At 40.5% G+C, this 21,336-nt stretch overlaps 1 protein-coding gene across 1 annotated transcript in view; it reads right to left on the bottom strand.

Annotated features, from left to right (window-relative positions):
• The window catches only part of slc1a7a (solute carrier family 1 member 7a), a 71,555-nt gene that overhangs the window by 48,112 nt on the left and 2,107 nt on the right, over window positions 1–21,336 (bottom strand). The window contains exon 2 of the mRNA XM_049598166.1: window positions 6,283–6,362. Within this exon, the coding sequence (XP_049454123.1) occupies window positions 6,283–6,362 (80 nt within the window). The remainder of the gene's footprint in view (window positions 1–6,282; window positions 6,363–21,336) is intronic.

The raw sequence follows: 21,336 nt of genomic DNA, 5'->3' as shown, positions 1-21,336 counted from the left end.
GACAACCTGTTGACTTGCTTTCCTGCCTGCTTGCCAACTCATTTTCTCTGATCCCTGTTGTTCTCCTGCTATTAGGCTCGTTAGAAATGAGCCAGGCCTGCACAGATCTGATCACCAGTGATTGCCACACAATGCATGCCGGTTAGATTTGTATCTGACAATGATATTCTCACAAGATCAAGGCAACTGCAGTTTTCAGAGCCAACCGCTGCAGTTGCTCTCCACTGACTGCAAGACCCAGGGCATGACGGTTAACGTCTGGCTCTCACCCTTTCAGAGATTTAGATGTTACTTGTCTGATTTATAGGTTTATTCTGTTAACAGAATACATGTGTTACTGATGGTGAGGCTAGTAGTCAGACTAAATACATTCATCACTATACGTAGTCTTTTGTATTTTAACTGTTTTAAATAGGCGGCATGGTGGTGCAGTGGTTAGCATTGTCACTTCACAGCAAAAGGGTTCCTGATTCGAACCCAGGGTTGGGGTTTGAACCCCGGGTAGAGTGAGCCCTTCTGTGCAAAGTCATGTTCTCCCCATGTAAGCGTGGGTTTTCTCCAGGTACTCTGGCTTCCTCCCACAGTCATGCTAGTTAGGCTAATTGGTGATTCTATGGGTGCTTTCACACCGGTTCAATTGGACTCAAGTTTGTTTGCTCCCTAAGTGCGGTTCTTTTGGGCAGGTGTGAACACAGCAAGCGCACTCGGGTGCGCACCTAAACAATCAGACCGAGACCTTCTTGAAGAGGTGGTCTTGGTCCAGTTACGAATGACCGACCTCGATCTGGAACATTTTACAGTCCTTGAGGATTATTAATGTTGAAATCAGATCTAATGGGATGTGAATTTTTCTGTGACTTCCTGTACAGACTAAAGGTTGCTGGAAACTGTTCACTGCAAAACTCAGCAGCCTCCTGCTCCAGCCGCCTTATCTCACTCACTTTCCAGGCGAGGCATAGTTCATCCTGAACGAGCCTGTTCACTCACCTTGGTCATCTCCTGCTTCACTGATTTCCACATTAAACCCCTTTAGGTCCACTTGCAACAACTCCCAACCCTCACTATCAGATGATGAGAACTCTGCATACGATTGGATCAGCCATATGTTTGTGTGGCTGCTGCTGCATATCATTAAACTCCTCTTCACCTTTGACCTTCAGATCTCAGTCACAGCATTGGTAAATAAGAGCTTTAAAGGGCTTTATCAAAAATATGAATGCTTTCTTTGAGTAGAAACCACAAGTAAAAGAATAAACATATAGTTTTTCCAAAATCTAGTTCTCTGTAATGCATCATTTAGATTCCAATCCCCAAAATAAAAGAAACATGGAACATAAGGAGGCAGTAAGTGGAGTGGCCATTGATTCTGCATGACGCGTTCATGGGATAATCTGGTTTCCGCTTTGGCTGGTGCGCAGATGGCACTGGGAGGGGGGAAAAAAATGGGGACAGGCAGGCTATAGGGCTGGGGCGGATATTCACCCCTAGATAAGCCCTGCTGTACCATGCACCAAGTCAACCAGCCGGTCTGTGCATCCCAATCTAGATACACCGTCATCAGTTGGCAAGGCAGAGGAGAGAGACAGGGAGAGAGAGGCAGAATATCGACCGAGACTGTGCTTGCTGTTTTGATTCACGTGCGTGTCTACAGAGGGTTGCAAAGATATACAGATATTCCCTAAGTCACGTCCGTGCAGATGGATGTGAATGGATAAACACTAGTACACCCACATCAGCTGTGAAGTAACAAGCCATGCCTTCCACACTCATTATCCTTTATTGCCTCTATCGAGTCGCAGGCATACACCAGGAACATTGAGTGTTTTGCAGACTCAACAGGAGCCCCAGTAGCCTGTTGAATGTTTGCCCTAATTGCTTTTACCTTCCTGTGTGCTGAAGTGGTGTGTTTAACTTGGCTGCGCTTGGCCCCCTGCCTGCATACACTGTTTCAGATTAGTTGTAATTAATGTCTCTTGCCCACACGTGCCTCGTGTTTGGCAGGAAACATGCACTGAAGTGATCTCCTGCTCTGAATCTGTGAAACTGGGGGAGTGGACCATGATGAGCATGAATAAGTAAGTGCACAAACATGGACTCTTACTGTCCTTTGCCATGTGATTAAACAGCATAGATTAAGACAGAAATCAAAAAACATACAATAGACGGACACAGAAGCGCAGAGCGATGGGGACAGCGACAGACAGAGAGAGATAGAGTGACGGAGGGAGGATTAACTTCTCATCCAGTCTTTGCTGTTGCATAGATTGTAAGTAGCTTATTGCACAAAGCGCCCTGCATGTAACCGGTGCGTTTGTATGATTTGTTTTGGGAGCTTTTTTTATGTGTGGTGGACATCACTGACCTCATGCAGGCAACTAAGAGCTTTGGGCCTAAAATAGTCAAACTGGAGAATCTGGCAGGCTGTGCGCTTCTAAGAATGCATCCACAGCTAAAAATGGGCAACAGGTTTACTTCCATACACACATTACTCTTTAACTTATAAACCCTAAGTCTATTTTATAGGCCTCTGCTCGAAAATTGCATATTCATAATGAAATGAATATATCTCTGCAACCACAAGGTCTATTTGAATACTTTTGGTGTCATGGTAAAGGGAACAATTGTGAGATTTATTAAGATGTGTAAATATCAGTATATGTGTTACATGTGAAGAGTAAATGAAGATGGCACACAGCACAAAAAAAAAAAAAAAAAAAAATCATTTTTAGGATGAGTATCCCTTTGGAATGATGCAGCAGCAGCAGCTCTTAACCTCCATCACATCATAGTACAATATGTGAACATTAACTCTGCAAAGGTTGATTCTGATAACGTGAAGCAGAACAATATAAGAGAGGTTTTAGTACAGAAAATTCAGGCGAGCTCTCCAAAACTGCTCCATGTTTGCATATGATTTTTGTCACGTACAATCCCATATCTTTCATTTTTTGTTTCTATAAATCCCCACTGATGTTTAGGGTATACACATACAACTGTCCATTTTGTTTTTTTTACTCTATTTCCCACTCCAAACTGATCAATATGCACCGACTCAGAGTCAGCAGAACGCGTTGTGGGGAGACGTCGGCTGCTGTGAGTGGTCATTGTTTTTGTTCCCCCGGAACCTTTTTTTCTGCCCGGATTCATTTGAATGACGGACAACTTCCGGTAGTACGCGAACGGAGCGTGAAACAACAGCAGAATGTGCATTTTACAGCGAAATTAATAAGATAAGAGCCATATTACAGATATATTTTGGCAAAGAGATTGCTGTTGTTGTTCTTTGGGCTGTAGCTCTGTGATGGTTAAAGGGAGAGTGATTTGGAGTATACATGTGGAAAGAGTGGAGTCTCAGCTTTCATTTGAGATGAATGGTGTGCGTTCTGAATAACATGTGGTCGAGTTAGACCGAGTTATATACCGAGTGGGTCGGGATATCGGTGCTGTTTGGAGTTGTTGGAGTTAGTTGTTGTTGTTGTTTATTTAGTTGATGTTAAAACTGAGTTTGGGGCATGTAAAAAGTTTTTTTTTACAGCCTTGTAGCTGAGGATCTGCTGTTAAATTTGATGGGCAACATCACTATATTCTTCTGATCAGTGTATTGATACACACCAGGCCTTTATTAGCAGCTCTAGAGGTCCCCCAGTTGGGGGACTTGAGGGTTCAACAGGTTTTTAATCCTTGGTGCTGAAAAAAGTAATTGGGTGCAGTAAAAAAAAAAAAAAAAAAAAAAAAAATTCTCATCTAGGTCATGCTTTTCATCTACATTAATCACCATAAGGTCATGCACATCCTATCAGCTATACATAAAAAAAAAAATATGAGACCATATGGAAAAAAAACATGATTTTAAACTCAGATCAGAGCTGTAACTGTGAGGATTTTTTTTTTAAAGTGAAAAGCCAATGCTCAGATACTCGTGCAGTAATTGATTTGGACCATTCAATGTCTTTGTGTTTGTGATTAAATTTTCCTCCAGGCTGCTCAGTGTACTTGAGGTCTGCTTCAACTCTCAGTTCTTTTAAATTGAGGCTTATAAATGTTGCTGTTTGCCACTTCCTCTCATTAAATTAAATGGGAAACTATTCATTCATATCTCACACGGCACTGAAAATCCTTTTTAATCCATTTTATTTAAATTAGGCACATTTGTATTGTCTTCTCTGTTGTACTAATTTAAATCCTAATTGTTTTTTTTTTTTTTACTATTGTTTTGTGTTTCTTTTATGTACTGTCTTAATGCCTTTTGTTTGTGTTGTTTTTTATGTCTTGTGTAAAGCTCTACTACCCTGTTGTGGTGCTCGTTTCAACAGTAATTTCCTACATTCACCAGAACGCCTTTCCAATAACACTAAACTTAACTTGTGGCTCTGAATCAAATATGTTTTAGTGCATACATATTGGGATTTAGGGTACCCTAATGTCAACGACATACATCGGGGTATGTATGTCAATGAACAAAGCTGCATCCATTTGCTTTGAATGAAAACTTCACGTGTATATCAATTACTCACCCTGTGTTATGGTGAATTTGTGAAGAAAACTTGCAAGCCTTTAAGGCATTTCTTGATGAACTGAGGTAAAAGGGGTCATTCGTACGATTTTGTATTTCTCTGTAATGTAGCACAGTGTTAACAATGTTACTTCTACTGTTCTTTCTAGGACCTTGAACTCAAACCATTGTGTTGCCCTGCCCAAAATATATAATTTATTAATTAAATTAATATTGTAAACATGTGGACGACTAGTCGACTAATGGCCCTTAATGACAGCTATTGGGAGACTAGGAAAATTCTTAGTTAGGGGCAGCCCTTATTAAAAGTAAACGTTTTTTAATGTTCTCTGTAAAGCCAAACTCCATTGACAAAATCGTGATTTCACCAAACTGATCAAAGGAGCCGTTGGTCTACTGCTGCCTTAATCGGTAGTTTGTGTTATTGTGTGACCTTGTTGACTGTGAACTAACCCTTTAAAACACCAAAGCCACACAGCAACACAGACAACCTAACTAACTGATTGAGGCAACAGAAGAACAGCAGCTCCTGTGTTTAGCACGGTCAATTTATTTATTTTTTCTTCAAAGGAGTCTGGTTTGAAGAGAGCATAGATAAGTTTCACTTTGAGTTCAGTTCCCTGAGGATAGAGCTGTCTGTTTGGGAGGTACTGAGCATATGGCTGCATAAATGAGACGTAGATTATACTGCAGTACTTGTGTGAGAGTTTGTTAACAGGTGTTTTGACGTAGATTTGCTGTTGTTAAATGTGGAACCCAATGACTTGAAGTCATCAAGAATAATCTCTATTTTTAGTGTCATGATCACTGTGGGCATGCCATAAAAACAGCCTCTTTGTCATGAATTCAGAGCAACACAGGGTGAAGTACTGACACACAAATGGTCATGAGGAGGTGAAGTATGCTTTTAAGTGTTGATACATCTCATCCAGTCAGTGCAGATCCTCGGTACAAAACACCTGCTGTCACCAGATGGTAAATGACTTGTTTTTGTCATTGAGCACCGCAAACTGGTGTGTTTCAAGGTATCTCTGAGGCAATAAAAAAAGTACTTTGCAGCTCTGGAGGACATAGACTAATTCACATTCATTTCAGGAAATGTCTTACTGTGGTTCCTGATTTCTCAAATGGATACACTCTCTGCTGTGCAGTAGTCAATATCTGAGGTCAGACATTCATAATCAATTCTCTTTGAAGTCACTACAAAGTAAATTCAAACACTTCATTCTGATGCAGCCTCAACCGAACATTCAAATAGCTCCAAGGCTGGTCAAATTTTATGTTTCATCTAATCAAAAGAAAAGGTGAGCCACGCAGGTTCAGCAGCCCCGATTTCTCAGATGGTAATCTGAGTAATTCTAACCACAGCCAGCGGCAAAATGATTCTGCAGCATATGGCAGCAAACTCCACTTTATATGTACGTAGGTGGAGAGTGACTGCAGGTATGTGCTCTTTGCAATTCAGTTCAATTTAGATTAATTTGGTTCATTTCATGTCAGTATAGAGACAAATCAGTGCAACAAAACTACCAAACATAAATGCAGCATGTGATGGAGATGAAAGAATATCAAAGCAGACATATAACTGTTTGTATTTTATGTTGCTCCTTTTAATTCTCTGTTAAAACCTGACTCTCTTTGTCAAGCACATTTCTGCACTGAAAATTAACAACTCTTCCAAATAATTGAGTACCTCTTTAATCAAGTTCAGCATTTAGCTCATAAAGCATGCAAATGGTTGTGTGTGTGTGGAACTATGCTGCTCTTACCTGGACACGACGAGGGGCAAAATTAACATTTTCAACATCCTCATCAACAGCTCTCCGGGAAACTGGAAGTACTTCACCTCCTGAATGTGGCAGAGAAAAACAAAGAGAGTTATATGTGCAAAACAAGCAAAATATGTTATGTAAGTATTTTGCTCACTTATGTGACCTGCATTATTCTTGTTTGTACTACTAACTGTTATCTGTAGTGTAACCTCTCAATTGCTTTTTTTTTTTTACTGCATTAAACAGGGCTGTGTTTAGTCCTGCCAAAATGTAGTAAAATGTCTATTTTAGTAGAAACATAGATGCGTTGAACACCCTGTTGTATTATGCAGACGTAATGCCTTTTAATACAATAATTTAATTAAAATGGGCTTTATTGGTATGTAAAATAAACACGTTTACGTCACCAAAGCAAGTGTGAAAAAAAATTGCAGTTGGTAAAGATATACCAAATATTAGTTCATGTATACATCGCTGCTGACTACCCACCAAAAAAGAGAAAACATACCTAAAAGCCTGTTGTACGCAGTTTCACACCATTTCAAGGAAACATGTTCAACACGTTCAACCTGGAAACCTTAGCAAAACCATTTTAAGACTGACCATGCCCAAGATATCAGTTGTCAACCAACATGTGCCACAGTATAATTAGACAAATTAAAAAAAAAAATGCATGTGACTGCCTGGCAAGGTCTATTTGCTACATATATATTTAATTGTAAACTGTCTATTGTGGAGTTCCACAGAGATCAATCCTGGGCACTCTCCAGTTCAATTCAGTTTTATTTATAAAGCCCAATATCACAAATCACAATTAGCCTCAGAGGACTTTACAGCATACGACATCCCCTCTGTCCTCAGACAGGTTAACATGGTAAATGTACAGTGATCCATATGACAAAAAGATACATATAGAGAGAGACGGACAGAGAGAGACTTATATTAATACATACAATATTAAACATTTAACGTAATTATATTCAATTATATTTGTGTCAATTTCACAAACATGTATCGAAAGATTTGGGTTTTTTATCACTTAAACAATGCTGCAATTAAAAAAAGATTTTTTTAAAAAAGAAGCTTGTATCAAAACTGGATTTCTGCCTGTTTTTGTAACTTGTGTAAAAGAAACTCGGATGTACTTTGAAAAGAGGCTGTTGTAACTCTGCATGCTGAGCCAAAGTTCTGACAGAAACTAAGAAAAAGGAGACAACACGTTGTGCACTGGTTTTCAGTACACAGTTGACTTTTAGAAACAAAAATGCCCATCCTATCAAAAAGTGTTAGATCCACTGAAAAGCAACCAAGACCTCTGGCCATCTGACTTCCTGCCAAAAAGCGTCTAAAACTGCTTTTAGCTTTTATGCTCTTTGTTTACTGCAGCGGTCTCCCAGAGGACTTGGATGTCCACATTTTCTCCTCTTTCAAGAATAACCTTGACCTTTTCTTTTTCCGTTTGTCAGTAACACGTGTCGCTTTCAGAAACTGAGCAAATATGCTTCTTGCATGTCTGTGTGAGTGGTTGAGAAAAGGGTCTCATTATTTGCAAGGTCTGTGAAGTTTTAGCCTTTTCAAATTATGTTGACGGACTTTGATTTGAAGCTGATGGAAGAACATTACTTTCCTCAAATTTCCCCACATTTAATTTAGCTAAAACAAATTGTTTGAGAATGAAACAGCCATGTTAGCAGCCCTATGAGGCTGCACCATGGCTTTGATCCATGTGGTCCAATAATATTTGGAAAGTTCAGAAGATCCGCATGATTAAATCATTTCTCCCCATTTCAATTAGCTGAGCGTTAAACTGGAAGCAGCTGACATGGCTGGCAAAAGGCTCTAGTGCGGTTGCTCTATGGCCCAAATATGCAGAAGCAGTGCTGATCATCTGTGTAATTTTCTACATGGCAGTTGAATGATTTTGGCTTTGTGCTCCACTGAGTAGCTTTCATAAAAATAAACAAAGTTTCATCTCCAATGCTGTGTTTTTCATAAAACTGGGGGGACCCCTGTCCCCCTCAGGATCTGCACCCTACTGGCCAGGAGTTAACATTTATGACCTGGAGCCTTCATTTTTTATTTCATTTTACTCTTAACATTTTAGATAGGCCTTGTTGAAGAATATTGCAGCATTGACAAGTGGCATGTTGTGTTGTCGCCTGGTTCTGAGAATTGCAGTTGATGTTGTTCAGGTTTAACTTAATTTTATTCTGAAAATGTTAAATATTATGTAGGCCTACTTAAGATCTTTCATGTATTCGACATGTTATCTGCTGCTAAAATTGGCCTTTGATGTTATATATAAGTAATATGGTATTGGATTTGTCTTGCTTTGATATAGCATTACATTATATGAGATGAAAATGTTCTGTTTTACTTCAATAATCAATGGCACAATTTACCCCAACATATTTTCTCCCAAGGCACCACTCACCCCGCATCGGGGGCAAATTGTGCCACAAGACCACTTTTTTTGGAAAGCCATATTTTTTAAACAGTTTATTTAAGATCCAAAGTGGTTGTTCCCAGGGATGCCCCACATCCTGAAATATATGTACATATTTTAGTTGGCGGCATTACTGCCATGCTCTCTCTTTAAAGTCACCTCAAGTAAAAACTGGCACATCTCACCCCATTCTGTGTATGTATGTAGCTGCTGTAGTTAATCACTGACATAAATGTCAGTGTCTCTGCATGTTTTACTATGTTTGAATAGACTGTGATTAGAGATGGAGCAGCCGTCTGCTACAGCACTCTTGAACTTGACACAATGTCAGTGTCAATTTATAGTATTAATCGCAAAGATTTCAGTAAATGTCTGTAAAATCACTATTTATTGCTGAATGAGAAAACACAATGGTGACTGAGCCCATGGACCACTGATGAATACCCTTGAATTTGCAATTTGCAATATTATGAACTGAGTGTCAGTGGCAATATTTCACAGAAAAGTCACAAACTTGCTGCAAACTCATTATTAATCTGCTCTCTCACACACTAAAACATAATTTACATACATGCACAGACACACTCACACACACACACACAGTCTATCCTGTGGTAACCCTTTTATCTCGCCAGCTGCAGGGCTCATAGAAACAAGCTGATATAAATAAATTCACCAGCCTGGTTTCAAGCCAACAAACATTCAGTTCTTCATTCTAGATACTGCCAAAAGAACAAAACTGAGAGTGTCCTGATTTTACCTTTAACCTCGGTTAGCTTCACTTGTTATTTAATTACATTGTTTTACTGTTGTTAAAAATAACAGCACTGAGCCGCAGTGTGTATTTAGATTATATAATTGCATTTACATAACTCGTCACAAAAACAGGAGGCAGTTGCTCATTCCCTAGGGCCTTGGCTTGGGAAATGGAAGGTCGTCGGTACAAGTCTCCAAACGAACTGTGTATGGCTGCTGAAGCGGTGCCAAGACACCCTCAAACTGCTCCAGAGGCAGCATGTTATGGCTGACCCTGTGCTACCACTGTTAAACTGGAATGCAAGTGTGTGTTGTGTGATAAGCAAAAAAAGTCACATGTCAACTGAGGGATAAAGAAAAAAAACTGAATAAATAAATTTATGAAATAGCCTTATTATTAGATGCACAACTACATGTGTCAAATGAGAAACTCTGAATAGAATTCTTCATATTCAAGGCTTGTTTTTTATTTATTTAAGCTCAGTCACGACCACTTTAGTCAAAGAAAACTTTATTTCCATTTGCAGTATTATATTTGGTGGCATGGCTCCTTTCTGGGGCCTCTCTGCCTTTCCTTGGACCTGCACAGAAAGCCTCTTCTACGCGCCTACATGGAAAGCTGAAGGTGGAGAGAGCACATCTCTCCGCACTCCTGCGTGCCTATGTGGAAAGCCTGAAGACAGAGAAACCACACACCTCTCTGCCCTTCCACGTGCAAACAAGGAAATCCTGACGCAGAGAGAGCAAACCTCCCTGCCCTTCCATGCGCCTACATGGAAAGCCTAAGGCAGGGAGAGCACTAGCAAAGACCCCCCAGGAACACAACAGAGCAGCATCAATGACAAATAGAAATGACACTGATAAGTCAGACACAACATGAAAAGGAGGAGCTGGGGTGGAGGTGGGTTGCAAAGTGGCTTGCAGAGGAAGCAGCAACATTAGGTGGGCCAGAGCAGTTTATATAGGGTGCCGTGAATGAGATTCACCAATTGGTTGCATAGAAAGGAATCATGTGATCTATCAGCTGACTCCCTTCCACTGATCAGCTGCTCCATCAGTTGATTGGGCTGTTAGAGATCAGCTGATGTAGGTGGGATGTAGGCTGAGCGTGACATAATGTCCTGCCTGAACTAACGCTATGCTCAATTTTATATAACCCATTTTTAACCAGGTAAGTCCTGTTGAGATCAACAATCTCTTTTATAAGGGGGACCTGACCAAGACAGCAGCATACAAAAAAGATATACAGTAACGTGGAAATATTAGAACACTTTCGCACAATGACAAGAACCAACCAATTCATCCATCCTTGTACTTAAAGGGGAACTAATGTTTTTTTTCAACCTGGGCTCTATTTTCCGATCTACTTTTGTCTAAATGAGTGATAGGATTTTCAGTATTTGACATTTCTCCAGTACGAAGCTCGGGCGGACCTGCCTGCAGCCCGTGAGCACGTGCTATATTAAATAATAGGGCACTCAGACCGCGTCAAACAACGTCAAAATACGTCCACTAAAAGTGCATTTTTTTTTTTAAACACAGATAGGCTCGGATTGTTAGTATAATTATTCAACAACATAACGGAAAGGATAAATGAATGTCTGTGTTTACCTTTTAGCTGGATTTGGACATATTTGTTGTGGCAAGTCAAAACACTTCCTCTGCCTGCTCCCTCTCTCCCCTTGTCCCTTATCAAATTCAGATGGCTCATCCAGATCCAGATGGTCAAAATCGGGTAAAAATTCAGCCATGACTACTCCAAACAGTCGCATTTGTAAGCTCGCTCCTGCGGTAACTTCCTGCAACAACTCAAGTCTTGCGAGACCAACTGCTGTAAAACACTATAGACTGTATAGTAAAACACCAAAGAAGACGGAGAATCTCGCGAGACTTGAGATTTCAGAGCCAGACTTTCACTCTCTGAGTGAGTGTTTTGACTTGCCACAACAAATGTCTGAATTTTTACCCGATTTTGACCGACTGGATCTGGATGAGCCATTTGAATTTGATGACCGCCCGTATTTTTTTGAACATGGAGTACACGGATGTACACAGATGCAGAGCTCATTGAAACTGAGGAGCAGACGAGGAGAGAGAGAGGGAGCAGCAACAGGCAGAGGAACATCCAGCTAAAGGTAAACACAGACGGTCATTTCTCCTTTCCATTATGTTGTTGGATAATTATACTAATAATCTGAGCCTATCTGTGTGGAAAAAAAACACTTTTAGTTGACGTATTTTGACGTTGTTTTACACGGTCTGAGTGCCCTATTATTTAATAAAGCTTGCGCTCACAGGCTGCAGGCAGGTCTGCCCTAGCTTCGTACTGGAGAAATGTCAAATATTGAGCATCCTATCACTCATTTAGACAAAAGTAGATCAGAAAATAGGGCCCAGGTTGAAAAAACATTAGTTCCCCTTTAAGAGAGCTTCAAAATCAGGCAAGGACCAATTCACATAGTCACGCTTGTTCATTGTATTAAATGATATCTTTGTCTCCTCATCTGTATTCATAAAGGCTGTACTAGGCTGTACTATCTCATCAGGTTTCAGTCCTGTAACTTTTTCAATGTGTGTGCAATACCTGTGGTTTCAGTTACAGCATATTGACATTCTGCTCCTGTGTGAAAGTAATTGATTCTGCAGGAGTCTGCTTTGTAGGCAGCACACTGATTTCAGTTTATGTTTGACATGGCAAAAAGCTTGCAAAGACTTCCTCGAGATCACAAATCAATAAAGGTAAACATGATAAAAAATTCTCCATTGTATTGACTGATCTTTGTCTCCTCATCTGTATTCACAGACATGGTGCTGTGTAGAGTTTCAAAGTATCAGTCCCATGATACTTTCATGAGGAGTGTGATACACAAGTGTCAGTTTATGTACTGCATGGCAAACAGCTTGCAGAGACTTCCTTGATAGTGGTTACTATCACATTTACAGTGAAATAAAACATTTATATTAAAAGTTATATTACTATTGTAGAGTAATGTAGTTGATTTGATTTTTCATTCAGTAATTATGTGTAGCTGCTGATCCTGGTACAGGGTTGTAGAGGGGCTGGAGCCTATCCCAGCTGACACTGGGTGACAGGTGGGGTTGGGGACTATCACAGTGCTGACACATAGAGACTGAAAACCATTCACGCTCACATTTACACCTACAGGCGATTTAGAGTCACCAGTTAATCTAACCTGCAAGTCTTTGGACTGTGGGAGGAAGCTGAAGAACCCGGAGAAAACTATGCTCACATATGCAGCACATGCCAACTCCGCACAGAAGTGTGATTTAATTACTTGTGTGAAAATCAATCATCTGCGTAGAGGTGTCAGATATGATATATGACGAAATTTGCACAGTCTAGTTGCCAGAAAGTTGCCAGTTAGCATTATACAGTATGTTTCTTCAAACCATAAATACATTACACTTGCATGTTTCATACGTATTATATCAATGTTTTTAAAGTGATGTTATATACTGTATGTGCTGATTTGTCATCTAGTGGTCAAGGAGATGGTGGACGGCGTGACTCCTAGGCAAGGTGGGAAACTGCTGATGACTGTTTGCGACCAACAAACAACAAAACCGGCTGTCTTTCAGCGAGTCATCGTTGTGTTTCCATGAACTTCTTAAGCGGGATTTATACTTGTGTACCAGACCCTACGCTGTGGCCTATGCACGTGGCCTATGCCGTTGTGAGCATTTATACTTCTGCGGTGGTGTCAGTGTCACTTTGCAGTTACACCTCCTATACACTAATTGGCGGTGGAGGTTTCTGTGAAGTGCTGTACAGTTTAGCTGATTCAAAACACACATTAAACGTGGCTTAATAGAGACAATTTCAAACACAAGTACACAAATCAGCTTCACTGTAACTCGCAACATTCACAGACAAACACTTGTCTTTATCTGGACACATTTTCCCCACAAATACAACATGCTAACGTTATTAGCACAAGCCTATGGCATTTTATATTGTATGAATTAGCCTAGTGACCAGCAAACTTTTCCTCTACTCATATGAAGCCATGGACAACAGCAACATTTAACAAAGGTAACGGTACAAAATTCAGCTCCATTACAACTCAGGTTCACCGACGAAAAAATGGTCTTATACTAAACACGTTTTCCAAACAAATATAATATGCTAACGTTATTAGCACAAGTCTATGGCATTTTTACATTGTATAAATTAGCCTAGTGACGAGTGGAAATTTCCACTGCTCATATGAAGCCAGGATAAATCCTGAAACATAAATCACCAAAGGATAAATCACACACAAGACTTAAAATGTTATTTTTGTGGAGGCTTTATTGTCTTCACAATTTATTGTTTCTTATCTGTGAAATTAAAGTAAATAAGAGCTTTGTTTCCACTGAGGCAAATGGTTTCAGCTTACAAAAACGGACAGGAGGTCTGCGTCGCAGTGACGTGTAGTTACATTTCTGGGGAGTTTCATGTCAGGCTACGGTGTAGGGTACGCCGTAGGCTCTATGTCTACTCAGGGCCAAGCCATAGGTATGGCATCAATACAACGCAGAAGTATAAATCCTGCCTTTTGGTCCAAGCGTGGGTGTTTTGTAGTCATGCTGGCAGGGATAGGCTAAAGCTAAATTGTGTTAGTAAGCTAGTGTGTTCCCGACTATGGTTTGGAGCTGGTAAGCTGTCACTGAGAGAGCTAACAGTATGCAACACTAAAATGACAATTTTTTACTATCTAGTTCATGGCAATTTTCGGGACTCAGTGAGTGGAGTCTTGGTAGTCATCCAAAGTGGCTAATAGCAACTGATGAGTAACAGGCTTTAGAGATCTGATAAGTGCACTTCTTTCTAACTCCACATTCACAGATTTTTTTTCATTTTCAAACTTGTAGACGGCAGCCTCCAACACATGCTGACGCAAGTGACATTAAATTAGATAAACTGCTTTGGAACCACAAAAGGCTTTTTTTTTTTTTTTTACAAATTTTCATGCAGTAGTACTCCCTAGCACCTGTAAACGGACTGAAATTGGAGTGCAAGGTTACTGTAAAAAGGTGGGTTAATGTGTCTTACATAAAAGTTCTCAGCTATGGTCATGCTTCTGTATATGGGCAGAAAAAGTCAAAATGAGTTCCCTTAGGGACAAGATGGCGAAGTCAGAACACAGAGGAGTGTTGGAAAAGGAGGATGAGTGACATTAGAATAACGTTAGCACATGACGTAACCCCATCTGCTGAGGTCAACTTCATTTAAAGCTGCAGTGAGCAATATTTTGTAGCAAATAACTATGTGTAATTAACAGCAGCAGTGATGAACTTGCAGATCATCATCACTCGAGTCTACTCTACTGCAGAGTTTGGCTTTGATTTTTCAACCTGCAACTTCACTGTTTTGGTTCTGTCACACTGGTCTCGTCTCACTGTCGTTGCCAGTCACACCAGGCAGCAGTTTGCAGTGAAAAAGCTCCAATGCACGCTATCTGCCCAGCACAAAATGACAGAGAGACACAGTTGGTGTCTGTAGCTGGTAAACATAGCGGAGCATTTAGCAGCTAAAAAGCCAGATATCCCTCTTAGGAGTTGGTGGAGACCAAAGGAGAGTGAATATTGGATGGCTGTTGGTTAATGTTGCCAGGTGTGTAAATAGGAAACTTTTTTCCTAACATGTTCGCCAAAACAACTTTGAAGGTAATAGTACGATGAGGCCAAACAAAAAAGAAAATAGACAAAAAGAAGTTGCCAAAAAACTCTATATATTGCTACCAATGGTTGTTTCATCAGTGTGTGAGTGCGTGTGAATGTTTAGGTGGCACCATGTATGGTAGCCTACATATGGTAGCCTCGGCCACCAGTGTGTGAATAGGTGAATGTGAGATGAAGTGTAAAAGCGCTTTGATTGGTTGGAAGACTAGAAAGCGCTATACAAGTGCAGTCCATTTACCATTTACTTAAAGATGTACTATGCAGGATTATAACTTCTTGTCTGTAAACACGCCCACCTGTGAAAGTGTTAGTAAAAACCAACCCCAGATTCACCTTTATTTGGCGTTTGACCTTGCTATGTTTGCTTTTTTTGTGGCGCTGTGTCTCTTATGGCTGCTGCATACAGTCTGTCACCTGGTTGCTACCTTTTTTATTAGACCTCACCCCGACCTCACCTGAGCGCTGTGGGGGTACATGTCCATAAACATCCCAAGCATAAGGCAGAGTTCAAAGTCTGTGTTGATATATAAACAGTCACCACAACTAGTCGGTCTGATGACTGAGAAGGCAACCTGGTCTCACTCCGAAGTCACGGAAATCTGGTGTTTGGGCAGTGACTTGACAGACACTAATTAAAAACGCTGTCCTTTAAGTTGGGGTGTTGTACCGACGTAGTGCATTTATTTTGAAAGAGACCGTATGTAAACGGTAAATTTCCTGTGAAAACAGAAGTGTATTTTGAAAGAAGACAATGTACTATGTAACAGACAGAACTTGACAAGGTGTCCCAGAACACCCTTCGCACCCAGGGGACCTTTCACATCGGATCTGGACGTGGAAAGGCCATGACCAAATGTATGTGACACGATGGGACTGAGAATGTGTTGGAGAGAGATTACTCCTGTATGAGTCTATTGTTTTCTTTTTTAGGAAAAATCTTGTTTAGTATATCTTTAACAATGGATGTTTTGTGTGAATTGAAGGACGTATGAATCTGAAATGCAGTAAGCATTTAACTGAACACAGTTAAAAGTAAAAGTTTTAAAAGTTAAAAAGTGGATGCAAGATTTGTAAAAAAACAAAAAAAACAAACAAACAAAAAAACCCAACAAAACCAAAACATGTTATTTCATGATGACAGTACGTCATGAGGGGGTAAAAGCCAGTTGAAAAACAAAACAAAGGTGGAGAGTTGGATTTGAAAAAAAAAAAAAATAGGAATTTAAGTACAGCACATCTGTGCAGTGAGATGGAGCAATAAAAGCTTCCTGAGTCTGTGTTGGAGTGACAGAGCTTTTAGGCCAAATGGCTGAGTGAATATGTTTGTGTGTGTGTGTGGAGTGCAGAGTGGGTGTGGGTACATTTCTATGTTTTGTGTTGTTGTTTGTCAGTCTGTGAACATAGCATTCTGATGAGAGAACTTGCCTGCTGACAGCACCATGAATTGCGCACCACTTGCAACCGCTACCTGCCCAGTCCTAAGGTCAGATTCACAAAAGGTTCTGAGCCGATGATACTAAAGTGCAAACATGGTCTTAAAGTTTTGCAGCCGAGTGCATTTTGCCCTTTTTTCCAACTATCCATGTTGCAAAGTATAATTATCGCCTTTGCATCAAGAGCACAGCAGGTAGAACAGCAGAAAGAAAAATAAAAGATATTTTCAGACAATGAACTACAGGTCCCAATCAACGGCATGCAGAGGCATTCTTCAAAACATTAGGCAAGGAACGACAACATGACTGAGAAACTGTATCTGGGATTTAATATGTCAGTCTGTCAGCATGCTTCAGTTACCACCAAGTGTCTGAAGACATTAATAATTTCACTGTAACTGCATGTGGCTGTTAGCGCTTATTTTAGTGATTTGGACTGTTTATACAATGAGATTTATTTGCATAGAAAGGGGAAATGTTGTGTCAAATGTATGCATGTTATCTCATTTAAATACATGCAAGCTGCGGAGCACAGAGGCGGTTTTTCTTAGCAGCACAGTTAAGGGTGCATTTCACCCTTTGCAGATGCTTTGAGGACGCCACAGTTTAGTTTAGTTTTATTTGTGCGGGTGTGTCCACAAAAGCTGCACAGTGTTTTGGGGAATTTGCCCCAAAGTGTGTGTTTGAAAGGTGTCACTGAGTTCTCCAGCGGCTAAAAGTGGAACAAACACACTGGCTGCTTCTGCAAGATGTGTGGTATGCTCATATAAGTTTTTCAATGGAGAAAAATAACTTTCTACCTGACAACTATGTTTTGAGCTGGTAGACAACAGGGACACAAAAGAAAGAGACAATCTGCCCTTGAATACTTCGCATTGTTAAATTTTCTGAGAGACAGAGCGACAATTCCTGCTACAATGTCGCACATATGAAGACATCAGAACAAAGTTCTTTACAAACATTCAGTGTGAACTCCAACATTGTGACTCACTCTGTTAGCAGGCTAAAATGCAACATCTACTTGGAGAAAATAGCGTCAGCACCATAGATTCAGCAAGATATGTCAGTGCATGTCACAGCACAACATAAAGTTCATCTCATCACAGATCACACTCTGCCTTTCTGTTTACTCCTTCAAAGTATCTTTTAATGTCATTAATTGTTTCTGGATTCACTCTTTTAAATTGTGATTGTGCTTTGGCAACACATATGGAATGTCATGCCAATAAAGCTTATTGAATTGAATCTATTTTCGCAAGTGTGTGCTGGCCCCTAGACATTTTCCACAGGGGTGTCTAGATGGGGCCACTGAAAATCTTGGGTAGGCACACCAAAACCAGAGGCAATATGAAAATTTAGGAACCGCACTGATATGCTTTGGTTTCTTATTTTACAGTTAATGTTGCTAATTATCTGATGTGCAGACCGGTGCAGTTTACATTTTGAGTTCCACAAAAATCCTGTGTTATGTATGCTTACATGTTAGGCGATCCATTGTTCTTCAAATAGGCTGGTTGTCCTATCAGTTAAAATACAAATGCACATCTTTAATCTGAAGGAGTATACTAATTGTAAGCAACAAAATATTTACTGGGAAGAAGCCCCCTCAAGTTCAGAGACTTGTTGGTACCCATAGAACCCATTTTGAAAATGCCTGATGATCCCACATCAACTTTGGCCTAAGTTTGGAGCTTCATTCAGCCCCCTTCCCAACCAACGTGGTCTCACTCTGAAGTTGTCGAAATCCAGCAGCATCAGACACTGATGAAGAAGTCGTCCTTTAACATTGGCATGATACGCAGCCGGTTGCTGTTATAGTTTAATGGCACTAAGTGGCATCAGGGGGGGATTTGGCAGGACATGAATGAAAGTTAAGGAGACGAAAGTCCAAATAGGGTGAGCAGGAAGGAGGGTGGATGGGTCCAACCAACCACAACTCAACCCAACCACATGCATTAGGTGTTAAAGGCAAAAAAAGGTAAATCGTGGTGTTTTACCGACGTGCGTTTAGTATTTTGAAAGAAGACAATGCATGCAACAGGCAGAACTTGACACAGCGTCCCAGAACGTCAACCCCCAACACACCCAGGGTACCTTTCACGTTGTATCTGGACGTGGAAAGTCCATGACCAAACGTCAATATGTGACGAAGTTGGAGTGAGAATGTGTTGTCCCAACAAACTGTACCCATATGAATGTTACAACTTGACTAGTTTAACAAAATACCACGATAAGATACCTATGTCAGTTTTAAAAAATGAGCATGTCACAGTAATGTCAGCCTCAAATTACTTTTGCTAGGGGGGAGCAAGTGGGGGGAAAAGCAGTCGTATTAAGGGGGCCATGGCCCACCTGATACAATTTAACCCCCCTAGCTTTGAATTAAATTGTCCATTTAAATACCATTGCTTTCCTCAACTCTGCACCTTTGTTTTTTTTTTTTTCAGTTCGCCATGTTAATCATTTTAACGTACGCCTGTGATATTCTGTCACGTTTATGCTCATGTGTTTGTGTCCACTTCCTGTTTTATTTTGAAATGTGTTCTCATTGTGTTTAGTGTTTCTTTTACTTCCTGAGTTTTCCCGCCTTTGTTGATAACCTCATGTGTTTCACCTGTGTCTTGTTCCAGTCACCTGTGTGTAGTTAGTAATCAACCCATGTGTATGTAAAGCCCAGTGTTTCCCCCATTTAGTTGCCAGATTGTCATTGTCGCTTTAGTGTGTTCATGCTTTCTAGTCTTTTCCTTGTGTTTGATTCCTTGGTTTTTGACTCGGCTTGGATTTATAGGCTTTGGTTTTTGGGTGATTTCCCTGAATTTACTTTTCTGCCTCTGCTGACTGCCCTGCGTAAAGATTTGGATTTGATAAACTGTTCTTGGTGTTTTGTGTATTCTGCTGCAACTGAGTCCCAGTTTTGTACTACTACTGTCATTACGATGCCATTTATTGTTATGTTGTCTTGATGACTTACGTAAAGATTTTTGTCAGCTTGAACTGAAAGAAAATGTCAAGTAAAAATCACTTTGTGGTGCTTAACCTCTGCTGATTGATTGCACATTTAAATCACCTGGTCCAGTCAGTCTGTGTAAATAAAACTACACACTGAAAAAAAATACTCACCTTTAACTACTTTGACAACATTTTTTAAAAGCATATAAAGAGAGGCCAGCACATTTAATGAATGCTGTGTATAAATGGCAGCATGTGTAACACTGTAACATACACGCCCCTACCCCTATGCCCTACACTCTGACTTTTCACTTTGCATTCATGGATGCAGCGTGAACATGACTGTCCTCACCTTCACCCTGCCAGCTGCCACACAGTTGACTCTAATCCACTACCACCCTTTTTATTCTACATAAAAAAAACCCTGAAAAACACTATTCACTGTAGTGCAGTGCTTCCTCATACAATGACGTATTCTCCTCTTTTCAAGGGAATGAATTTCTCACCATCCGTGACCTGTAATTAAAAAACAAACTGGGAACCACACATGTTTGACTTTTTAAATTGAACACGAATTGTTCACCTCGAGGTCAGGGATGTTGAGAGGCACTACTCAGGCAGTAATTCACCTGCTGAGAGAGTAAAAATCGTCCTTGACAGGCTCAGTGTGGGCAGATTGTCTTGTTGACCACAGTCCCAGCTCACTGTGTTTGTCACAAAGTCACAGAAGTGAGCTTTATTCAACCCCGTGTATTTTGGCAGGGTTAATTACCTCTGACACATCAGAGGAAAATGCAGTGGGACAACAGTGTAAGTTAGGGGATGAAAAGTCTGAGTAAAGTGGGTGGGAGAGGTGGTGGATGGGTCGAACAGTCACCAACGTTGTTTTCGCTTCCCATATCAATATAAAGCCAATGTGGCGAAATGTGACGAGGTCGGAGTGAGCGTGTGTAGATATAGGAGGGACCTGCAGGGTATTTAGTCATGCTAAGTGTCAGTTAGTCCACCACTTTAGTCCAGATGGAATTATCTTCACAACTACTGGGTGAAGTTTGCAGTCCAAAGACATTCGTGGTACCCAGAGGATGAGTGCTAACGACTATGATTTTCCCCTCACATCCTAAACATCATACCTGCGAGTTAGCGTTGTCATTTGTACATCAAGCCCCCAGGAACAGCGCCAGGCTTTGAAGCCAATTTCACATACAACCAAATGTGAAATTACAACATTTGGGTCTCTTCTGTGATGCCATGGGGCCCAGCAAATTTTTTTTCCAATAGACACTGTGAAAGAAATTTTAGCCTTAGATTTTTTTAGCCTCATAGTCCCAGTGAAATGACTCATTTCACTATTGAGATTTGATCCATTCAGTCTGATGACATTTCTTTTTTTTCCCCAATCAAGTTAGCAGAGATAATGACTCAAAAGGAGCCAAGCCTGTAGTGCACTTGCTCTATGGGCCCCACGATGCCAAACATCTGCATCTGGAGTTGCATGAGATACTTCTCCATGGTCGGTGTAGACCTATTACCAAGATGGCAGTCGGCACATCCCCAGTTTGGAGAAGCAGGCTGGAGTACCACCACGGAAGCTAAAACTATTTTAGCCACCTAAAAAATCAATATCAGTTGAAGTCTATGTGTGCTATATTCGGAATATTTTCACCACTTTACCTTGCTGTCAGTCAGTGATTTCTGATGGGGAACTGAAGCCATTATAACACTCTCACCAAAGCCAGACTCCATTGAAGAAAACCAGTAGTTTAACATTGCCGAACACAG

Source organism: Epinephelus fuscoguttatus, linkage group LG15, assembly GCF_011397635.1.
Source record: "Epinephelus fuscoguttatus linkage group LG15, E.fuscoguttatus.final_Chr_v1".
Lineage (NCBI taxonomy): Eukaryota > Metazoa > Chordata > Actinopteri > Perciformes > Serranidae > Epinephelus > Epinephelus fuscoguttatus.
This window is presented reverse-complemented; position numbering and strand designations above follow the sequence as displayed.